This window comes from Jaculus jaculus, chromosome 5 (assembly GCF_020740685.1).
Source record: "Jaculus jaculus isolate mJacJac1 chromosome 5, mJacJac1.mat.Y.cur, whole genome shotgun sequence".
Lineage (NCBI taxonomy): Eukaryota > Metazoa > Chordata > Mammalia > Rodentia > Dipodidae > Jaculus > Jaculus jaculus.
Genome location: NC_059106.1, coordinates 165,514,743 through 165,535,538, shown reverse-complemented (window position 1 = coordinate 165,535,538; position 20,796 = coordinate 165,514,743). Strand labels below are relative to the sequence as shown.

Here is a 20,796-nt window from a genome sequence, read left to right as displayed (position 1 = left end):
GCCGTGGCTATTTCTGACATTTTACGAGCGACATGGAAATCCTCTGTCTCATCAGCCTTGCCCTGTGTACGGCCAATTCATTGTTTCTTTGTGATGGTTTTGGCTCTCTGACCTTCTCTGCTCACTAACACAGGCTCGGACAGTCCGAGCCTTCCCTGGGCTCTGTGTATCTGCTCTGCAGTCTTCAAGCTGGAGGTGGACGTAAGATTGACATTCAAGGAGCATGGCTCAGGCTTGCATACTTTCCTACAAGGATAGCCAGAAGTGGACCAGAGGGGCAGAACATGAAGGTGGCAAGAAAGATGGGGGTGGGGGTGCTGATCTAGTAGCTTGATGCTTCCCACACTGAACAAGGTGGGCGTCTTGACATCCGTTTGACAGCCCAGGAGTCTGACGTCCCATGCTAAACAATGACTGAATCACCCTGTCTGAATCGCGTGTATGTTGGGGGTTGGCCCGTGTTCAGCTGTTCGCTCGGAGATGGTTTTTGAGGCGATCTTCAACAGGAAGTGGGGGATCTGACAAAGGTTTATCTGGGAGCAGGAGAGCCCTCCATGCACCACAACACCATGTGGAGCCCATTACCCAGAGAAGGGTGGGGTGGGGCACTGGGCACAAGTTAGATGCTGAAAGGGACATGGGCAGCAGTAGACATGACTTCCCAGGAGGAGTTCGCAGGCTGGAGAGAGAGGAACAAAAAACACATAGCAGTGTGAAAACTGGCTTTTAAAAATGCAGTGTTTTCTAATAAAGAGGGATTGAGAGCTGCTTTGAAAAGATGCCAGTCCACGTTCATGAAGACTTCCTACTCGTGGGGCCATTCAAATCCACTGCTCTTATTAAAACAGTGCTCTTTTAGGTGAGAAAATGGTTCAAATGACCTATGATAACGATTCCACTGCTTTTCCCCTTGAAAGCACACCATCGCTTCCCTGCACGTTCCAGAGAGGCTTTCATAGGAATTGTCTTTCCAAACTGTTGGTAAAAGCTCACCTTTAACAGGCTCTTTCCTGTCCTGACAGGTGTGGGCCATGGCTGAGGATGGCAGCGATGAGATCATGTTCATCTGTAAGTGGCCCATGGGCCTGTCTGGGGCTGGCTTATCATAGGATACAGATGACTTGACACTTGCTGACTAGGCAAAGTTTCAGCCACATTTTGTTCTTGTAACACAGGCCTATTTTCATTGACAGAGAGAATGGGTGCACCAGGGCCTCCAGCCACCGCAAACAAACTCCAGACACGTGTGTCACTTTGTGCTTTTGGCTTTACATGGGAACTAGGGAGTCAAACCCAGGTCATTAGGTTTTGCAGGCAAACACCTTAACTGCTGAGCCATCACTCCAGCCCCCAGAGCTGTTTTTGGAATGAGTTGACCTGCTTTGAGAGTGAGATGCATTCTCTGTGCAGCATGCTGCAGGGTTGGGGTCTTCAGGGCCCATCCTCCCTAGTACTCTTGCTGATACAAGGGAAGAGCGTTAGATTTAGGATGAACGGGCTAGCGTTGGTGACTTCACTGCCCTCATACCTCAGGGAAGGTCTTGGGCCTTGTTACCACAAAGGTGACACACAGGATTGGACAAGGCTCTCAGGTCAGGAGGGAGTTTCCATCCATCCTGTGTTTGTGGGAGCACCAAGGGCTGGATCTCGGGATCCTGTGTGTGGGATCTGCTCAGTGTCTCATGTGGGCTGGGGTTCTGTTTCTCGGGTTTGTGATTTTTGGGTTGCTCCTCCCCTGGACACTGTCCTTTCTGACACTTACTGTCTGTATGCAGGGTGTGAAGATTGCAGCCAGTACCATGACTCTGAGTGTCCTGAGCTGGGCCCCGTGGTCATGGTCAAGGACTCCTTTGTGCTGAGCAGGGCCAGGTGAGTGGCCTCCTGAGCTGCCCTCCCAGCCCTGGGAAGCAGGGCTGGCTATTGGCTGCAGGCAGAGCACAGAGGCCTGTGTGTCTGCAAACCGAGGGGCCAGTGAGAATGTGAGGCTGTGCGTGTGCATGCCTGGGTGTGAGTGGTTTCCATCCCTCGGGGAGCTGGGTGTCTTCCTGCTGGGGCAAGCTGTTGGGGAGTCAGGGCATCAGAGTGTGATTCTTTTTTCTTTTTGGTTTTTCGAGGTAGGGTCTCACTCTAGCTCAGGCTGACCTGGACTTCACTATGAAGTCTCAGGGTGGCCTTGAACTCACAGCGAGTCTCCTACCTCTGCCCCCCCCGAGTGCTGGGATTAAAGGCGTGCGCCACCACGCCCAGCTCAGAGTGTGCTTCTTTGATGGGGTTCAGAGCCCTTTAGTTGGGCTGGGCTGGGCTAGCCTGAGCTTCATTGTTGTACACATGGAGCAACATTGGCCAAGCTGTAGGTTTGCTGTATTCTGAGTCAAGTCTCCCACAGACAGATGCCCACCGTGGATAAGATGGCTGGGGCGGAGGGCGCTGGGCAGTGAGTGTAGATCATAAGTCAAGCCAGTGCAGCTACCAGAAGAAGTACCTGTAGGTGTGTCGAGGAGGCTCAGGTAGACATTGGGGTCCTGTGCTCCTGGGGGAAGCCTGTGCCCTGAGAGTCTGGAGTCCAGTTCCCCATGGGCTGCCATGTTAGTCACCCTTTGGACTCTACAGCTCAGTTGCCTCTGTGCCATGGAGCCTGAGTTACCCCTTGACGTCATCCTGCAGTGGTGTCTGGCCCAGCTGATGCTAAACGATGGCCAGTGTGTCGTTGGTCCTATTTCCAGAAGCCTCTCAGTGATTCTTCCCACCCATGTACCTAGTTGTGTCTCCTCTTCTAAACAAAGTGATTAACGTTTTTTTGCCCAAAGCAGAGAAGACGGTCAACTGTCTTCTTCCCCCAAACCTCCAGGAGTTCCCTTTGCCCCCCAAAGTCCAGCTGCAACCATTGCATATGAGCCCTCTGCTGCAAGCTCATGCTTCTCAGCCAGCCCCTACAGGCCTGTCAGGCAGGGCCTGCCTCTGCTCCTGTGCATGTGGTTTAAGGGAATCGAACCTGGGTCCTTAACCTTCACAGGCAAGCACTAAGACATCTCTCATCGCAGCCTGTGCTTTTGGTCACGTGTCTCTGACTCTCAACTCTCAACCACACTGAGGTCCCCCCCCCAGCCTTTGATCTGCTCCTCCTGCCCTTGACCTTCCAGTTAAACTAGGCTGTATCCTAAGTGTACCCTCCCCCAGGCTGGAAGCCCTTTTTAGCCTTCAATATGTGTGACGCGCCATCCCTCCTCCCTTCGGACATTGGACCTCTGATTCAGTTCTTGTGCCCAGCGCTCAAACCTAGACCGTATGTGCCCTTCAGTGAGTGACCTCTGTTTCGTGTGTGTGTGCGCGTGCGTGCGTGTGTAGGTATAGCTCTGATTCAGCCCTGGAGGATTTCATCTCAGGAGCTATGTGGTCAGTGAGGAGGTGTTGCAGGCCATGTGTCTCTGGGCCATGTACCAGGTGACAGGGCCTCTTATGAGACCCTTCTCCTTTCAGGTCCTCCCTCCCCTCTAACCTGGAGATCAGACGCCTCGATGATGGGGCAGAAGGTGTGTTTGCTGTAACCCAGCTTGTCAAGAGAACACAGTTTGGCCCATTTGAATCCAGGAGGGTCGCCAAGTGGGAAAAGGAGTCCGCATTTCCCCTGAAGGTAAAGGCTGCTGCCTGTACCCACTGCCAGGGCCAGGGGTGGGGGGCTGCATGACTCCCCATGTGGGCCGTGAAGACCACTGCCAGGGCCAGGAGGCGGGGGAGCTGCATGCATAAGGGTGAGGCCTACTGAGTGCTAAGGATTTTTAAGGACCTTGAAACAGCCATAAAAGTTGGATTAGCTGGGCTTGGTGGTGCATGCCTTTAATCCCAGCACTTGGGAGGCAGAGGTAGGAGGAGCACTGTGAGTTTAAGGCCAACCTGAGAATACAGAGTGAATTCCAGGTCAGCCTGGGCTACAGCAAGACCCTACTTCAAAATACCAAAACAGGAGTCGGGCATGGTGGCGCATGCCTTTAATCCCGGCTCTTGGGAGGCAGAGGTAGGAGGATGCTGTGAGTTCAAGGCCACCCTGAGACTTCATAGTGAATTTCAGGTCCGCCTAGGCTAAAGTGGGACCCTACCTCAAAAAAACCAAGAAAAACCCAAAACAATAAAAAAAAAATAAATTAATCTTTCCCTTCAGCTTGTTTTATGTGAAAAGAAAAAGTTAAGGTAGCATTCAGTCATTTGCAAATCTTTAGAGATGCATTTAGAGCCTGGCAGGTGTGAGCCTGCGCCGACGGGAGCCTCATCCCAAGGTCGTGGCCCCTTGTATCTCCCCAGCGTATCGTTTTCTCACTGTGTAAGCCAGAGGCACTCCGAAGATTCTCAGACTGAACTGCAGCTCAGGGCTCGGCAGCCCCACCGAGTGTGTCAGGCTGAGGGGGATGGCTGTATTCTACTTTGACATGACATTAAGAAAATCAAAATGGGAGCCGGGCATGGTGGTGCACGCCTTTAATCCCAGCACTCGGGAGGCAGAGGTAGGATCGCTGTGAGTTTGAGGCCACCCTGAGACTCCATAGTGAATTCCAGGTCAGCCTGGACTAGAGTGAGACGCTACCTCAAAAAACCAAAAAAAAGAAAAAAAAGAAAGGAAAAACAAAATGGGGACTCGGGACATGGCTCAGTGGTTAAAGGCACTAGCTTGCAAAGCCTGCTGGCCCTGTTCCAAGTCCCCAGCACCCATATAAAGCCAGATGCAAAAACCAGTTCTTGTATCTGGAGTTGTTTGGAAAGACAAGAGACCCTGGCGTGGCCATACATGCAAATAAAGAAAATATTTATTTGCAAGCAGAGAGAGCGAGGAGAATGAAGAGAAAGCAAATGAACTCCAGATGCATGTGATGTGTTGTGCATCTGACTTTCCACGGGTACTGGAGAATCAAACCCAGGTCGTCAGGCTTTGCAAGCAAGCGCCTTAATCACTGAGCCATTTCTCCAGCCCCAAGAAAAGTGTATGTTTTTTAAAAAAGAGAAAATCAAAATGGATAGCAGTTACAAGGGAAACTGAGGATCTAAAGTGAGATCTCTGGAAACCCCTCTGCCTGGGAGGCCCTGAATGTGGAGCTGCACCTAGCACCGAGCCGACCTTCGGAAGTAGTTGGGACATACAAAGGAAGGGCTCGCTCCTCAGCCCAGAGCGCCCACGGTGGACATGCTTGTCGGCTTCGGCCGCCGGGCAGGCGCAGGCCTTGCACTGGAACACCTTTGGAAAACAGAGTAGCATATTTCAGCAGAACAAAAAGAAACGAGGAAAGGAGAGAAAAGGGCTGATTTATGTTAAGGAATGATTTTTGGTTTTTTGAGGGAGTGTCTCACAATAGCTCAGGCAGACTTGGAATTCGCTATGTAGTCTCAGGGTGGCCTTGAACTCATGGCAGTCCTCCTACCTTTGCCTCCTGAGTGCTACAATTAAAGGCGTGTGCCACCATGCCCGGCACTTTTATTTTTATTATTTATTTATTTATTTGAGAGAGAAAGAGGCGGATAGAGAGATTGGGTGTACCAGGGCCTGTAGCCATTGCAAACGAACCCCAGACACATGCGCATACCATATGTATCTGGCTTATGTGGGTATTGGGAAACCGAACCTGGGTCCTTTGGCTTTGCAGGCAAATGCCTTACCTGCTGAGCCATCTCTCCAGCCCCTATTTTATTTATTTATTTGAGAGAAAGAGGCAGATAGAGAGAAAGAATGGGTGCACCAGGGCCTCTAGCCACTGCAAATAAACTTCAGATATATGCTCTACCTTGTTTATCTGGCTTTATGCGTGTATTGGGGGAGTGAACCTGGGTCCTTAGGCTTTGCAAGCAAGCGCCTTAACCACTGAGCCATCTCTCCAGCCCCTCCTGGCCATTTTAAATGCCTAGTCATCAGGTGCCACCCCCCACTGGCAGACTGCTGGGTTAGTGGCCCCTGGTCCTGCTGCAGGTGTTCCAGAAGGGTGGGCACCCCGTGTGCTTTGACACCTCCAACGAGGACGACTGCAACTGGATGATGCTTGTTCGGCCGGCGCTGGAGCCCGGGCACCAGAACCTGACCGCCTACCAGCATGGCAGTGACGTGTACTTCACCACCTCAAGGGACATCCCCCCGGGCACTGAGCTGCGCGTGTGGTATGCCGCCTTTTATGCCAAGAAGATGGACAAGCCCATGCTGAAGCAAGCCTGCTCCAGCGTTCCGGGTATGTCCTGCGGCTGCCATCCCTGCTTCCTCAGTGGAGTTAAGAGATGCTAACCCAGTGTGGACAGATTAAATGACTCTTCTGACCCCCCACATTGAGTGAGTCTCTCGTGAAGACACTTTCTTCCTTTGACCAGCACTGAGTTATACAAATGAATACTTTCTTAGGCAAGGTTCCTGTCCTTGGAAGGCTCTGGTCTGTCCTGTGCCTGCTGGTCATAGTTGAGTGTCTTTCTTTCTCTCTCTCTTTCTTTCTTTCTTTTTGAGATAGGGTCTCACTCTAGTCCATGCTGACCTGGAATTCACTATGTAGTCTCAGGGTGGCTTTGAACTCATGGTGATCCTCCTACCTTTGCCTTCTGAGTGCTGGGATTAAAGGTCTGCACCACCACACCCAGCTAAGGGTCTTTATTTATTTATTTATTTTTTTTTTGAGAGAGAGAGAGATAAACAGAAATAGGCAGGTAGAGAGAGAGAAAATGGGCATGCCAGGGCTTCCAGCCACATCAAACAAACTCCAGGTGCCTCTTCCCCCTGTGCATCTGGCTTACGTGGGTCCTTAGGCTTTGCAGGCAAGTGCCTTAGCCAGTAAGCTATCTCTCCAGCCCCACCCTTTTTTAAACCATTAATATTGAAATGTCTTCATTCACAAAAGTTAATATATGCCTTTTCTTCTTACTCCCATGGAGAACTGTTAAAATTGATACAGTATTTTAAGCCTTTTTAAAAAATCGTTTATTTACTTAGGAGAGAGAGAATGGGCACACTAAGGCCTCTAGCCACTGCAGATGAACTCCAGATGCACCACCATGTGCATCTGGCTTATGTGGGTTCTGGGGAATTGAACCTGGGTCCTTAGGCTTCACAGACAAGTGCCCTAACCGCTAAGCCATCTCTCTAGCCCTTTAGCCTTTTCTTAATCAAACCTGAAATACGAGATCAGTTGTTGGCCTGCTGCAGTCTCTTTACACCAAGCCTTTTCCTAGAAAAGTGAAGAGGCAAGAGAGGAAGACAGGGCTTCGCAGTAAGTGGCTGTTGTGCACTCTCTCCTGGCTCCCCTGCCAAGAATCCATCCGCTGCCCCATTTCCTCCCGTGCCTCCCAGCCAGCACCTACCCCCAGTCTTCCTCCCCAGCCCCCACACAGAGCCTGGGCATGTATGCTAGACGTGTCCCCCAGCGGAAGCCAGGCATTGCGGCCCAGTCCTCTTTGCACCTTAGAGACACAGCAGATAGTCAGGGGGGGGGAAGCATCTGGAGAGCAGTGCCAGCTGACTTCAGCTCCCGGGGTAGAGCTAGGAGGGACAGTTCACTGTTCCACTTGGCCTAGGGTCTTGGCCATGGGCTGCTGGGGAGATTGCCACCCACGATGGAAGAGAGAGGTCCTTTCTGGACATCACTGTGCCCAGGTCCTAGGAGAAGAGACTCAGCAGTCACCGGTACGCACTTTAGAAACATGTGGCTGGGTGCTCAGGAAGCCTCCCCGTATGTCACGCCGTCACTCAGTTTGGTGGCCCGTGCTTGCTGGGGAGCTCAGGCCTGCTTCCATTCCAGCCCCTTTCACAGCCCCGTAAACGGTGGCAGTTTTGCAAGTCTGTAGAACCAGCTTCCAGATACAGATGGTCTCCAACTTAACGATGGTTCAGTTTTTCAACTTCACAATGGCACAAGCGTAGTAGTAGGTATTCTGTAGAAACTGTTTGGAATTTTGCTGTTTCCAGGCTGGTGGCGGTGGCACAGTTATTGCTCGGGAGGCTGGGCAGCCACAGCTCCCCGTGATGGCCGGGGAAATGGCCGAGCTCTACAGTGCACTGGGGGCACCGTGGTCAGGCGCACTGAGTGCATTTCCTGTTTACTGTGGCCTTGTTGGATTATCATTATGAGTTGAAGGACATCACAGAGAAAACTTAGGTTTTGTCTTGACAGGGCTTTTTAAAATTTTTTAAATTTTTTTTTGTTTTTCGAGGTAGGGTCTCACTAGCATAGGCTGACCTGGAATTTACTATGTAATCTCAGGGTGACCTCAAACTCATGGCAATCCTCCTACCTCTGCCTCCCAAGTGCTGAGATTAAAAGCATGCGCCACCACGTCCGACTGGCTTTGTCTTTTTAAAAACTTGATTTTCATTGTATTTTCCTGATAATGGATCACTTCTCCCCTGGCCCTTTTGTTTGAACTCACATTGAAGGTGCTTTTTTTTTTTTTCTCCCATAATTCTGACTCGGCTGGGGAGGAACATGGAGCATGGAGGGGGTGGTGGTTTGATTCAGGTGTCCCCCATAAACTTAGGTGTTCTGGATGCTATGTCCCCAGCTGAAGGCAGTTTCAGAATTAACGCTGGAGGTAGTGTATTGTTGGGGGTGGCTTATGGGTGTTATAGCCAGTTTCCCTGTGCCAGTGTTTGGCACACTCTCCTATTCCTGTTGCCCCCTTTATGTTGGCCAAGGGGTGATGTCCACCCTCTGCTCATGCCTTTGTTTTCCCTGCCATCATGGAGCTTCCCCTCGAGTCTCTAAGCGAAAATAAACCCCCTTTTCCCACAAGCTGAACCTGGGTGATCTCTGCCAGCATGCGAACCTGACTGCAACAGAAGGGCATGTGGTTCAGAGTCACTCTTCTCGTGACAGAGCTGGAGAGTAATGTCCCCTGTCCCCGGGAAGCCCCCACCACCCTGTCCCATAGCCCCAGGAAACTTCGTACCATGCCACAGGCTGTGCGCAGTCAGCTGTTGCTGCCGTCCTGAAAGACCCAGCGCCGACAAGCACACAGCTGCACGCAGCAAAGCCCGCCGATCTTCAGGCACGGCTTCCGCGCTGTCCACGTGGCGCGCAGCGGCGGGGTCTCCGCACCGGGCCTGCGGAGCGGCCAGCCCTCCCCACCCGCCGCAGCCCAGGTCTCCGCCCTGGCTCATCTCTGCAGACACGTAGCTGCTTTATCCTGCTAGACTTACCAGTTTCTTTGGAGCGGGGTCCCTCTGTGGCCCAGACTGCCCTGGATCTCACTGTTTAGCCTCAGGCTGGCCTGGGGCTCACAGGGATCCCCCTATCTCAGCCTCTAGAGTACTGGGATTAAAGCTGTGCTGGGCTCTTTTTTTTTTTTTTTTTCCTCCATGGTAGGGTCTTGACCTAGCCCAGCCTGACCTGGAATTCACTGTACCTCCGCCTCTCATGTCTGCATCCCCCTGTATCCGGTCCTCCCAGGCTTGCGCTATGGTTACCTGCTTTCATGTGCGCACCCATCTCTACTGTCCCACTACCCCGGAAGCTCCCGATGCCACTTGGTTTACGTGCCCGTCTTTGACCTACACTAGCACCCCAAGCCTTGCTGCCGCTGCCACTCCAGGCTGGTTTTGTGCCCGTTTTGTGTGGCATTTGGAGGACACTCTGCCCTTTGTTAGAAATTTAAGTGGTTGACTGTCAAAAATTGACTGCTGATGGTCGGCTACTTGTTTTTCCCTACGAAATTATCTCTTTTCAAGTTGTCTTTTGAAAATGCTGGTCCTTTCCTGAGAGGACAGTTGCTCTGACCACCTGGTTCTTCCAGTCAGAGTTCTTCACGCAGCACCAGAGCAGCGGGTGGAGGAGCTGGGGGGGGGGTTACCCTTTTAGGGCAGTGTGACTTCTCACGCCTGAGTCACTGTTGCTGGAGATGGTGACCCGCTTGAATTAGGAGGAAGCCACTGTTGCCTCAAGGGCACCTTTCTCGAAGCCCTCACATGCATCCCTCATGGAAGCCTGTATGTTTAGGAATGTGAGTTGGATGAGAATTTGGCTTTGATTTTCATTCTTCCCACTAGCTACCTTTCTGTTGTCTTTTTTGTTCGTTTGTTTGTTTTTCGAGGTAGGGTCTCACTCTGGCCCAGGCTGACCTGGAATTCACTATGTAGTCTCAGGGTGGCCTCAAACTCATGGCAATCCTCCTAACTTTGCCTCCCAAGTGCTGGGATTAAAGGTGTGCACCACCGTACCTGGTACTTCCCCCCCCCCAAGCCAGTTATTAATTTATTTATAGTTTGTTTTTTCCATATTTATTTACAAGAGAGAGAGAATAGGTACACCAAGGCCTCCAGCCACCTGGCACTTTTTTTAAAAAAAGTTTTTATTTTATTTATTTATTTTAGAGGAGAGACAGAGAGAAGATGAATGTGTGCGCCAGAGTTTCTAGCCACTACAGTGAGCAACTCCAGATGCATGAGCCACCTTGTGTATCTGGTTTTACGTGGGTACTGGGGAATCAAACCCAGGTCCCCGGTCTTTTCAGGCAAGCACCTTAAACGTTGGGCCATCTCCCCAGCCCCGGCACCTTTGTTTTTTGAGTAAGCCATTCCATGTTGTATGCGGCTTCAGCCCCTGCATGATCTTAAGGAAGCCCTGCATGCTGTGCCTACAGCAGGTCTTTTGGTCCTCAGAGCGCCTTTGGGATGCAGGGAGAGATGCGCCCCCTCCCGGCATAGGATGGTAGTGCAGCCACGTGCTGGGCAACCGATTAGACTCCAGAGCTCCCTCTGCAAGACTGCTGCAGTGTTCATGGTCACGGGCTTCAGTGCAGCTCAGGTATAGAGTAGAAAATTGATCCCGGGTCATGCTCCCTCAGAACTGCAGGTCCCAGGAGAGTTCCTGTGACCATGAAAAGGAGCCTGCAGGCCCCGTCTGTCTAGCCATGAATCCTGTGTGCTTCGAGCCCTGTCTGCATAGCCAGGGCACCCTGTGTGCCATCGATGGAGACTCCAGGCACTGCCCAGGCAGCAGCCTCCTGCCCCAGATGGTGTCTTATTAAAATTGAGTGGAGTTGAACTCACTCCTGCCTGGGTTGTCATCTCAGAAAGTTCCTGGAACATGCTGGGTTGGGGCTGCCACTGGTAGGCAAGGGGTACGGTGAGCTGACTGTTCCGGGTCCCGTCTCCCCGTTACGTGAGCCGCTGAGAGAGAACTTAGACCCAAGCCTCTCTTCTGTTGTTGTTGTGATGGGGATTGAGCCTCTTCAGCACTTTACCACTGAGCTGCACACACTTAGCCCCTTCTTAAAGACGTTTTTGTACGTGTGTGTGTGTATGTTCTTATGTGTAGGGTGCATGTGCACATGGATACACATGAAGGCCAGGGGTTGACTTTGGGTGTCTTTCTCCGTCACTCTCCTTATTTTATTGTATTTTTTTGGTTTTTTGAGGTAGGGTCTTGCTGTAGCCCACACTGACCTGGAATTCACTATGTAGTCCCAGGCTGACCTTAAACTCACAGAGATCTTCTTACCTTTGCCTCCTGAGTGCTGGGCTGGGATTAAAGGCATGTGCCACCACACCTGGCTTTTCTTTCTTTCCTTTTTTTTTTTTTTGTCCACCTTATTTTTATTTTACTCTATGTGTGTTAGCGCGGTGCATGAGCGCCACAGCGCACACGTGGACAGCAGAGACATATTTCAGGTCCTTCCCAATCCTTCCTCCTCCTTTGAGGCAGGGTCGCTCTCTCTGGATTATCACTCTGCTCTTGTTCCTTGCTGTGCTTACAGGGAGCTGGCAGGTTACCCTGCCTCTGCCTCCCGTCTCCTTGTCCTTGTGCTGGGATCACAGAAGCCCGCCATGTCTTGTGGATTTTTATGTTGGGGGTCTGAGGATCAAACTTGGGAACGACAGTTTGAGCGGCAAGCACTTGATCTGCTGAGCCATGTCCCCAGCCACCCTCCACCCTAGTTTTCAAGACAAGCTCTCTGGCTGAGCCTAGAGCTCCCCTATGTGACCACACTAGCAAGCTTCAGGAGTGTCTGCCTATGCCTCCCCAGCCCTAGGATTACAGGGGCACCACCACGCCTCGTGTGTGCTGGAGATCTGAACTCAGACCCTCATGTTCATGCAGCAAGCACTTTGCCCACTGAGCCATCGCCTCAGTGCCTACTTTCAAAACACTTGAGGGCTGAAGCGATGGCTCAGTGGGTAAGGCACTTCCCCACAAAGCCCAAGGACCTGAGTTCGAGTCCCCAGTACCCACTTAAAGCCAGATGTACAAGGTGATGCATGCATTTGGAGTTCGTTTGCAGTGGCTGGAGGCCCTGGTGTGTCCATTCTCTCTCACTCTATCTGCCTCTTTCTCTCACTGTCTCATAAATAAATAAATGAACTTGAGGGCTGGAGAGATGGCTCAATGAATAAGGTGTTTACCTGCAAAGCTTAACAACCTGGGTTTGAATCCCCCATTCCCACATAAAGCCAGATGCACAAAGTAGGGCATGCATCTAGAGTTTATTTGCAGTGGCTAGAGGCCCTGGTGCACCCATTCTTTCTTTCCCTCTCTCTCTCTGTCTTCCTCTGTTTCTCCTTGCAAATAAGTAAAATACTTAAAAAAGAATCTTGAGACAAGGCCTCACTAATTGCCCAGGCACGCCTTGAACTCACATCTCTCTGCCTCAGCTTCCGGAGTAGGTGAGATTGTGAGCCTGACTGTCACTGCCTTCATCCCTTAGGGGACAGGCCACGTGGGGGAGGCATGGAGACCCCAGGCTCTCGTGGTTCACCCCGCTCCTGTCTTGTGTCTTCCAGCTCCAGGCCCCCCTGAGCCCAGTGCCCCTGTGGAGCCCGAGCGTGGCCAGTGGGCATGTAAGGTGTGCTCCAGCTCCTTCCTGGAGCTGCAGCTCCTGAACGGTAAGGAGGCGGCGGCGGGCGGGTGGGCAGGGGACCCCCGCGTGCGTCGCTGCCAGCTCTCGTCCATGCCGCTTTGCCCTCACAGTTCTCTCAATGTCCTGGGCAGGGGCAAGCCTGGCCCCTCCCTGCGTTCCGCTGCCAGCGGCTGGTTCTGATGGGAGGCACGTGGACAGGCCAGCACTGCCTTTGTGTAGTCTGTCACCTCAGCTTTGCTTCCTTGGAGGGGGTGGCCAGTAAGAACTGACCGTGCCTCCTGGCCATGCAGTGTCCTGGGAGTGTCCGTTCAGCTCCTGGGGAGTGGAAAGAGACGCTGGTCATATCAGCCATGGACGGGGAAGCCAGGGGTGAACACTCTGACCTTTCATCACAGGTCAGTGGTCAGAATGTTCTGGAACCTGGGAGGTCAGATTTTAGCCACCAAAAAAGCTAACATGAGGGCTGGAGAGATAGCTTAGCGGTTAAGGCGTTTGCTTACAAAGCAAAAGGACCCAGGTTCGACTCCCCAGGACCCACGTCAGCCAGATGCACAAGGGGGCGCATATATCTGGAGTTCATTGCAATGGCTGAAGGCCTTGGCGTACCCATTCTCTCTCTCCCATTCTCAAATAAATAAAATAAATAAACTTAAAAAAAAAAAACAGCTAACATGAGTATTCCTGGGAAACATCACAGTCACTCAACAGAGATTGTCAGTCTCTTATGGCTGGGTACTGTCTGACTGTGGCCATCTTGGTCTCGTATTTCTAGAATGCCCTCTTAGTTTTGGTCTCAACATATTTTTCCCTTTGCCTGGAAGAGCAAATCACTTCTATTGTCACCAAGACAGCAACAGCACTGCAGCTGCAGAGTTTGCTAGGAATGACGAGTTTGTGAGGAACGCCCCTCTAGACATGGGTGGGCCCAGCTATGGAAACCAGAGCACATAGGGATATCATGCCAAATGTCACACCCCTGATCAAGAAAGGCTATTTAGGGGGCTGGGTGTGGTGGCTCACACCTTTAATCCCAGCACTTGGGAAGCAGAAATAGTAGAATCACAATGAGATTGAGGCCAGCCTGACACTACTTAGTGAATTCCAAGTCAGCCTGGGCTAGAGTGAGATCCTACCTCAAAAAAAAAAAGAGGCGGGGGCTGGAGAGATGGCTTAGCGGTTAAGCACTTGCCTGTGAAGCCTAAGGACCCCGGTTCGAGGCTCAGTTCCCCAGGTCCCACGTTAGCCAGATGCACAAGGGGGCGCATGCGTCTGGAGTTCATTTGCAGAGGCTGGAAGCCCTGGCGCGCCCATTCTCTGTCTTCCTCTATCTGTCTTTCTCTCTGTGTCTGTCGCTCTCAAATAAATAAATAAATAAAAAGAAAAAAAATCAAAAAACAAGCCAGGTGTGGTGGCGCACGCCTTTAATCCCAGCACTTGTAAGACAGAGGTAGGAGGATCACCATGAGTTTGAGGCCACCGTGAGACTACAGAGTGAATTCCAGGTCAGCCTGGGCTAGACTGAGACCCTGCCTCAAAAAAAAAACAACAAAAAAAAGCAATCTAAAAACAGGTTATTTTGTTTAATAATTTTCCTTGATGAGTACATTTTTTGGTGTGTGTGGTGTGTGCACATGTGTGGTCATGGGAATGTGCAGCATGTATGTGCATACTTTTGCAGCTGTGCACATGTATGCCTGAAAAGGCCAGATTGACATCAGGGGCTGTCTTTAGTCCATCTGCACATCATCCTTTGAGACGGGTCTCTCACTGAACCTGGCGCTTTCCAGCAAGCTCTGATCTTGTCTCTGCCTCCCCAGGGCTGCGATGGCAGCCGTGTGCCTCCACTTCTGTCGTGTGCGTAGGTCCCCAAGCTTCAGCCACTGAGCACACCTCCCTGTAGCCTCACACCAAAATTGTGTGTTGGACAGGGGAGATTGTACTTATTTGCAATGTATGATGGTTTGGGTTCATTCCCCAGTACGTGTGTGTGTGTGTGTGTGTATGTGTGTGTGTGTGTACGTGTGTGTGTGTGTGTGTAGTTTGCTTATTTTCAAGGTAGGGTCTAGCTCTAGCCCAGGCTGGCCTTGAACTCATGATGATTCTCCTACCTCTGCCTTCTTTTTTTTTGAGGTAGGGTCTCCCTCTGGCCGAGGCTGATCTGGAATTTACTATGGAGTCTCAGGGTGGCCTCCAACTCACTGCGATCCCTCTACCTCTGCCTCCCGAGTGCTGGGATTAAAGGTGTACGCCACCACGCCTGGCTTAACCTCTGCCTTCTAAGTGCTGGGATTAAAGGCTTGAGTTACCGTGCCTAGCTGTGACTAGATTTTGTTTGTTTGTATTTCGAGGTAGCCTGTACCTCTGCCTCCCAAGTGCTGGTATTAAAGGCATGCACCACCGCACCAGGATTGTGACTAGATTTTTAGAAATGAATTTATCCATTTGCACTTGTGCACCTGCGTGCCCGTGTCCATACACTAGGTCAAACAAAGACCCAACTCGTGCATCGCTGTTTGCATCCAGCATATGTGGGTGGCTTGGGGATTTGAGCTGGACCAGCATACTTCGCAAGCAAGTGCCATTAACCACTGAGCCATCTTCACGCCCTCTTCCCCCTCCCCACCCAAGTGACTAGCTTTAGTTGAAAGACAAACATACCCTCACTTTGCTGATAGAGTCATGCCAGCTGCTGCCCGTGGAGGTGGTAGACATTCGGGCATTCCGTGTGCTCTGAGGCCAGCGTTCCCAGACACCTCACGGTGGGCCTCCGGTACGCATGTGCTTCCACTGACTCAGCGAAACCTCACTGCAGCTGTTTATAGAGCTGCACCCACAGGGGGGCCGAGCAGCTCGGGACTGAGTAACCCGCGGTCCAGCCTGCAGACTGCTCCTGCTGGAACCAGGCCAGACGCAGGCAGCCTCGCCCTGCCCTCTGCTGCCACCCATCACATCCCCTGACCCCCCCCCCCCGTGGCGTCACTGGGTCTTCTTTTTGCTGCAGCCTCTGTGAGTGGCTCACAGTAACCTGATGGCCAAGAGGCTGGGAAGAGTGGCGGAGGCATGAAAGACGGTTACAGAGCCAGATCCCAGGGAGATTGGCTGCAGAGGAGAGGGGCCCTGTTTGTCCCCCACATCCAGGAGCTGTGGACAATCCCAGAGCCAAATGACATGTGTATTGTGTGCAAGTCTGCAGAGAAGAAGTGACTCCGTCATGTGCATGTCAGCTGAAACTTTTCCTTCTCAGCCATTGTCACCCTGTGCCTAGAGCTGCCTTCTACAGGGCATCATCTGAGAGGCTTGGCTGGCATGGGAAGGCTTGGTTCTGCAGTTTCTGCTTGTCCCACTTGCCATGTTGGGTAACTCCCAAAACCAATCATGTTTTGAACTTGACTGTCTATGCGTTTATTTATTCTCTGATTGAGCCCAGCACATGCTTGACTTCCGGCAGTGTGTGTTTTGGAGTAGGACTCGCACACAGCACCAGGAGACCAGATGAGTTGGTTAACAGTAGCGTGGGGAAACAGGCTTTTGTCCTTGGCCTCTGAGGCTGCTGTTTCACTCATGTCCCCTTGGGGACCTCTGCTTCCGTCTCAGGAGTTCACTGAGGGTGTCTGGTTAAATGTGAACCATCAGTGGGTGCTGGTCTTGATGCCCTCCAGGGTTCCCATAATTCCATTCAAATGCAAAGACAAAGAAGAAGGAGACACAGAGCGCCAGGAAGTGTTGGATGGGCTCCGAAAGTAACCACCAGGCTTCCACAGGCCAGCATCAGAGAACCCAGGAAACATGTCTGCTCCTGAAGAGCTGGAGACAGAGCCTGGGGCCAAGAGAGGACAGGATGCCAGGCCCACGTCTGAGAAGCACTCCAAATCCTGCCCTCCTGGCCCCTCAGCCACGTCTCTCTTCCCATCCGCAGAATGCTGGGTGGGCTTTAGATACCCTGGAGGTCTGTGGCACTGACTACAGGAACCATAGAGTCACATTCTAGAATGTGAGCTGTTTCAGCCTCCTCCCATGGCTTCCCTGCAGGCGGGCAGAGCCAGCTCCAGCTTGAGGGAAGGAGGAGGGGTTTCTCTGAAGAAAGATGACCAGCCCAAGAGAAGAGGCCAAGGATGCACCAGGATGAGCGCTCGCCTACTGACCCTCGTGTAGAGAGAGTGGTGCTCAGGCCTGGGAGAAAGGTCAGTGTAAGCCAGAGACCAAACCAACAGAAGCTGCCTGTGTGAGGAAACTGGAAAGCAAACCTGAGAAACCCCAGACTGTGGTCAAACCCCGACCCCCCCCCCCCAAACTGCAATGCTGTTGCAGGTGAGAGGGTGGCATTGCATCCCTCAGAGCAGGACACACCGGAAACGTCAGCGACAGCAGGTAACTAGAAACAGAAGCTGGAGTAGCAGAAGTCAGTGTGGTGGAAGAGCACTGAGGGAACCTTCCAGAAGGAGGAGCATGTGGCAGATGCATAAGGCGTAGAGAAGAAATGTGAAGACCGGAGGGTGGTCTGAGACCCCATTGTGTGTGCTGGGAAACTGAGAAGGCGGGCAGAGGGAGAATCAGTCACAGAAGAAATGCGTGGTGGCGGACACCTTTAATCCCAGCCCTTGGGAGGCAGAGGTAGAAGGATCGCCATGAGTTCGAGGCCACCCTGAGGCTACGTAGTGAATTCCAGGTCAGCCTGGGTGAGACCCTACCTCGAAAAACCAAAAACAAAAAAGCCTAAAACTGAAGGATGCAGGTTTCTAACAGGTAACCAGCACATGAGTGACAGTGGCCTGCCTACATCAGGGAACTCAATATGACTTGGAGAGGGACATGTGAAAGTCAGAACGTCATCATCTTCGCCCTGCCCCCACCTGGAAAATCTTACCGCCAACTGTTGTTCCCATGGGAAGGTAAGCCCAAGGTGTCACAGTCAGGCTCAGACCTTGGCCCTCCTGTCATTTGTCTCTGGAAGCTGCTGGAAGGTGGGCCACGGGAGCTCTGTCAGGACGGGAAGGCGAGCTAACGTCAGATCTGCACTGTAGCAGCATGCTGAAGGCGTCAAGCAGTCTAGAAGCTTCCCAGAAGAGTGAAAGCAGCGATGCAGGCTGGCACAGTCAGACCCACTTGGCATGTGTTGACACCCACCCTGACGCACTGAGGGGCCAGAAAGCACGTTCTCACGCAGCGAGGGGCGGGCCTGTGCTGGGCGCGGGAGAAGCCGGGAGGGAGCTTTGCACTGAAGGTGAGGCTCGGGCCGTGAGAAGCCTGCAGCAGGCCAGAAGGATATGCCACCAGAGCACCTGGCACTGCCCTGTGCCACAGGGTCAGAGCCCTGACCCAGGCTGAGGAAGACCAAGGGCTCCAAGAAGAAAAAGGAGAGGGACCAAGAGGTGACAGGTATTTGCAGGGAAAGGAGAGAGGCCGGGAGTTAGAGGTAATGAGAAAATGGTACGTGGAGGCTGGAGAGATGGCTTAGCGGTTAAGGCGCTTGCCTGGGAAGCCTGAGGACCCAGGTTCAACTCTCCAGGTCCCAGGTAAGCCAGATGCCTGAGGTGATGCAAGCACGCAAGGTCACACATGTCTGGAGTTTGATTATAGTGGCTGGAGGCCCTGGTGCACCAAAGCTTTCTATCTCACTCATACAAAAAAAAATTACCAAAACAAATTGTACATGGGAAAATGAGCAACTGGTTAAAGGTAAGGCAGTAATTAGTACCAGGAAAAAGAGCATTGATCACAACTCGTGTGGCACAACTGTGAATAGATTTCTGTGGCCACAATCTTGTAAGCATCAGTTGTTGGCTTATAACAATTGTGATTTGAGAACGCTGGTGGTGTTGGTGAGGCACCTGACATTTGAGAAGGAAGCAGAGGGGTGAGAAAAGCCCTCCCTGTCTGTCCTCCATGTTGAGTCACCAGAAGATGATATCTAGTCCAGTCAGACCTCTTCCAACACTGCACATCAGAAATAGTCAGAACAGGGGCTGGAGAGATAGCTCAGCAGTTAAAGGTGCTTGCTTACCAAACCTGAAGGCCTGGCTCGATTCCCCCACAGAAAGCCAGATGCACAAAGTACCACATCATGCATCTGAGGTTTGTTTGCAGTGCCAAAGGCTCTAGTAAGCCCATTTTCATTCTTTCTCCCCGCCCCCCTTGCGAATAAATAATATATATGTATACATATTTTTTTTCATTTTTCTACCTTTCATTAAAGTTTTTATATTGTGTGGTAAAAAATAAAATAAAAAAATTGCTGGGCATGGTGGCGCACGCCTTTAATCCCAGCACTCAGGAGGCAGAGGTAGGAGGATCACCATGAGTTCGAGGCCACCCTGAGAATTCCAGGTCAGTCTGGACTAGAGTGAAATTCTACCTCAAAAAAAGGGGGGGGATAAATAAAAAAAAAATCACACATAAAACCAGCCATGTTAAAATATGCAACTTGGCTGTACTACATACAATGTTAACTACCACTTCTGCCTGTTTCTAGAGCTTTTTTTTCAACTTACAAAGGTGATACTTAGAATAGGTTGGACTATAAATGACTGAAAATTCAAATTGACACAAGTACCAGAGATCTACCATGTTTCTCTCTCTTTTACATGTATATAATGTATTTTGATCACATCTGCCTCCCATTACCTTCTCTTGACCTTCCCACTTAGTTTTTAAAAATCCAAAAAAGTCTATACTGAATATTTTCAGATCATTTTCCTTGTCATTATTCCCAATTATAGTATAACTACTTGAAAACCACTTATGTTGCATTTGGTATTTTATGTATCTAGACATGATTCAGGGTCTCACTGTAGCACAGGCTGACCTGGAATTCACTATGGAGTCTCAGGGTGGCCTCGAACTCATGGCGATCCTCCTACCTGTGCCTCCCGAGTGCTGGGATTAAAAGCGTGTACCACCACACCCTGCAAAGTGTTGGACTTTTAATAGTATTGTTAGCCATCTTAAAGAATCAACTTTTAACCTTATTTCTATTGTATTTTCTTTTTCAAAAAGCAATTTCTGCTTTTATTGTTTTCAGGTTTTTGGTTTTGATTTAATTTTTGGGGGGGGGGGCGTGTGAGGTAGGGTGTCACTCTAGCCCGGGCTGACCTGGAATTCACTCTGTAGTCTCAGGGTGGCCTCCAACTCATGGTGATGTTCCTTCCTATGCCTCCCGAGTGCTGGGATTAAAGGCGTGCGCCACCATGCCCGGCTTAATTTTTATTTTATTTTATTTATTATATACTTGTAAGTAGAGAGACAGAGAGAGAATGGTCACCCCAGAGCCTCCTGCTGCCGCAAGTGAACTGCAGATGCAAGTACCACTCTGTGCGTCTGGCTTTACATTGGTTCCGAGGAATTGAACCCTGGCCGTCAGGCTTTGCAAGAAAGTGACAGATGAACTCCAGGTGCATCTGCCACCAGGTGCATCCAGCTTATGTGGGTTCTGGGGAACAGACCATGGGGCCTTAGGCTTCTCAGGCAAGCACCTTAACCACTAAGCCATCTCTCCAGTCTGATTTTGATTTTTTTGAGACAGAGTCTCATGTAGCCCAGGCTGGCCTTGAACTCACTGTGTAGCTGAGGGTGACCCTGACCTTTAGGGGCCTCGCGCTTCCATTGCCCAAGTGCTGGAAATATAGGCATGTGCCACCAAGTCTGACTCCTTTTTATTCTTTTTTTTTTGGTACCATTCATTTCTGATCATTAAATTGAAGGTTCATTGATTTTTAGAAGCCATTTTGTTTTCTAATCTAAGCACTGACAATGAATAATTCTCCAGAAGAACCACATTCAAAGCTCTGTTCTCCTTTGTGTCTAAGCTTCCTTGACCTTATAGGCTAGAGACGATCAAGGCAAAACAGCATAGCTTTATGAGTAGAAATGGCAAAAGCCAGTCTCATCATGGAAGATTTTCATATATCTGCCGTACAATTAGTAAGTCCCATAAAAAAGACTGCAAAAGGGGCTGGAGAGATGGCTTAGCAGTTAAGGCGCTTGCCTGCAAAGCCA

The 20,796-nt window shown here is 51.0% G+C and overlaps 1 protein-coding gene across 2 annotated transcripts in view; it reads left to right on the top strand.

The window, feature by feature from the left end:
- Positions 1 to 20,796, top strand: part of Prdm15 (PR/SET domain 15) — a 68,827-nt gene that overhangs the window by 8,355 nt on the left and 39,676 nt on the right. For both annotated transcript variants that reach the window (XM_045150493.1, XM_045150492.1), the window contains exons 2-6: positions 1,023 to 1,068; positions 1,776 to 1,869; positions 3,478 to 3,631; positions 5,948 to 6,200; positions 12,728 to 12,829. In XM_045150493.1, the coding sequence (XP_045006428.1) occupies positions 1,032 to 1,068; positions 1,776 to 1,869; positions 3,478 to 3,631; positions 5,948 to 6,200; positions 12,728 to 12,829 (640 nt within the window). In that variant the 5' untranslated portion in view covers positions 1,023 to 1,031. The remainder of the gene's footprint in view (positions 1 to 1,022; positions 1,069 to 1,775; positions 1,870 to 3,477; positions 3,632 to 5,947; positions 6,201 to 12,727; positions 12,830 to 20,796) is intronic.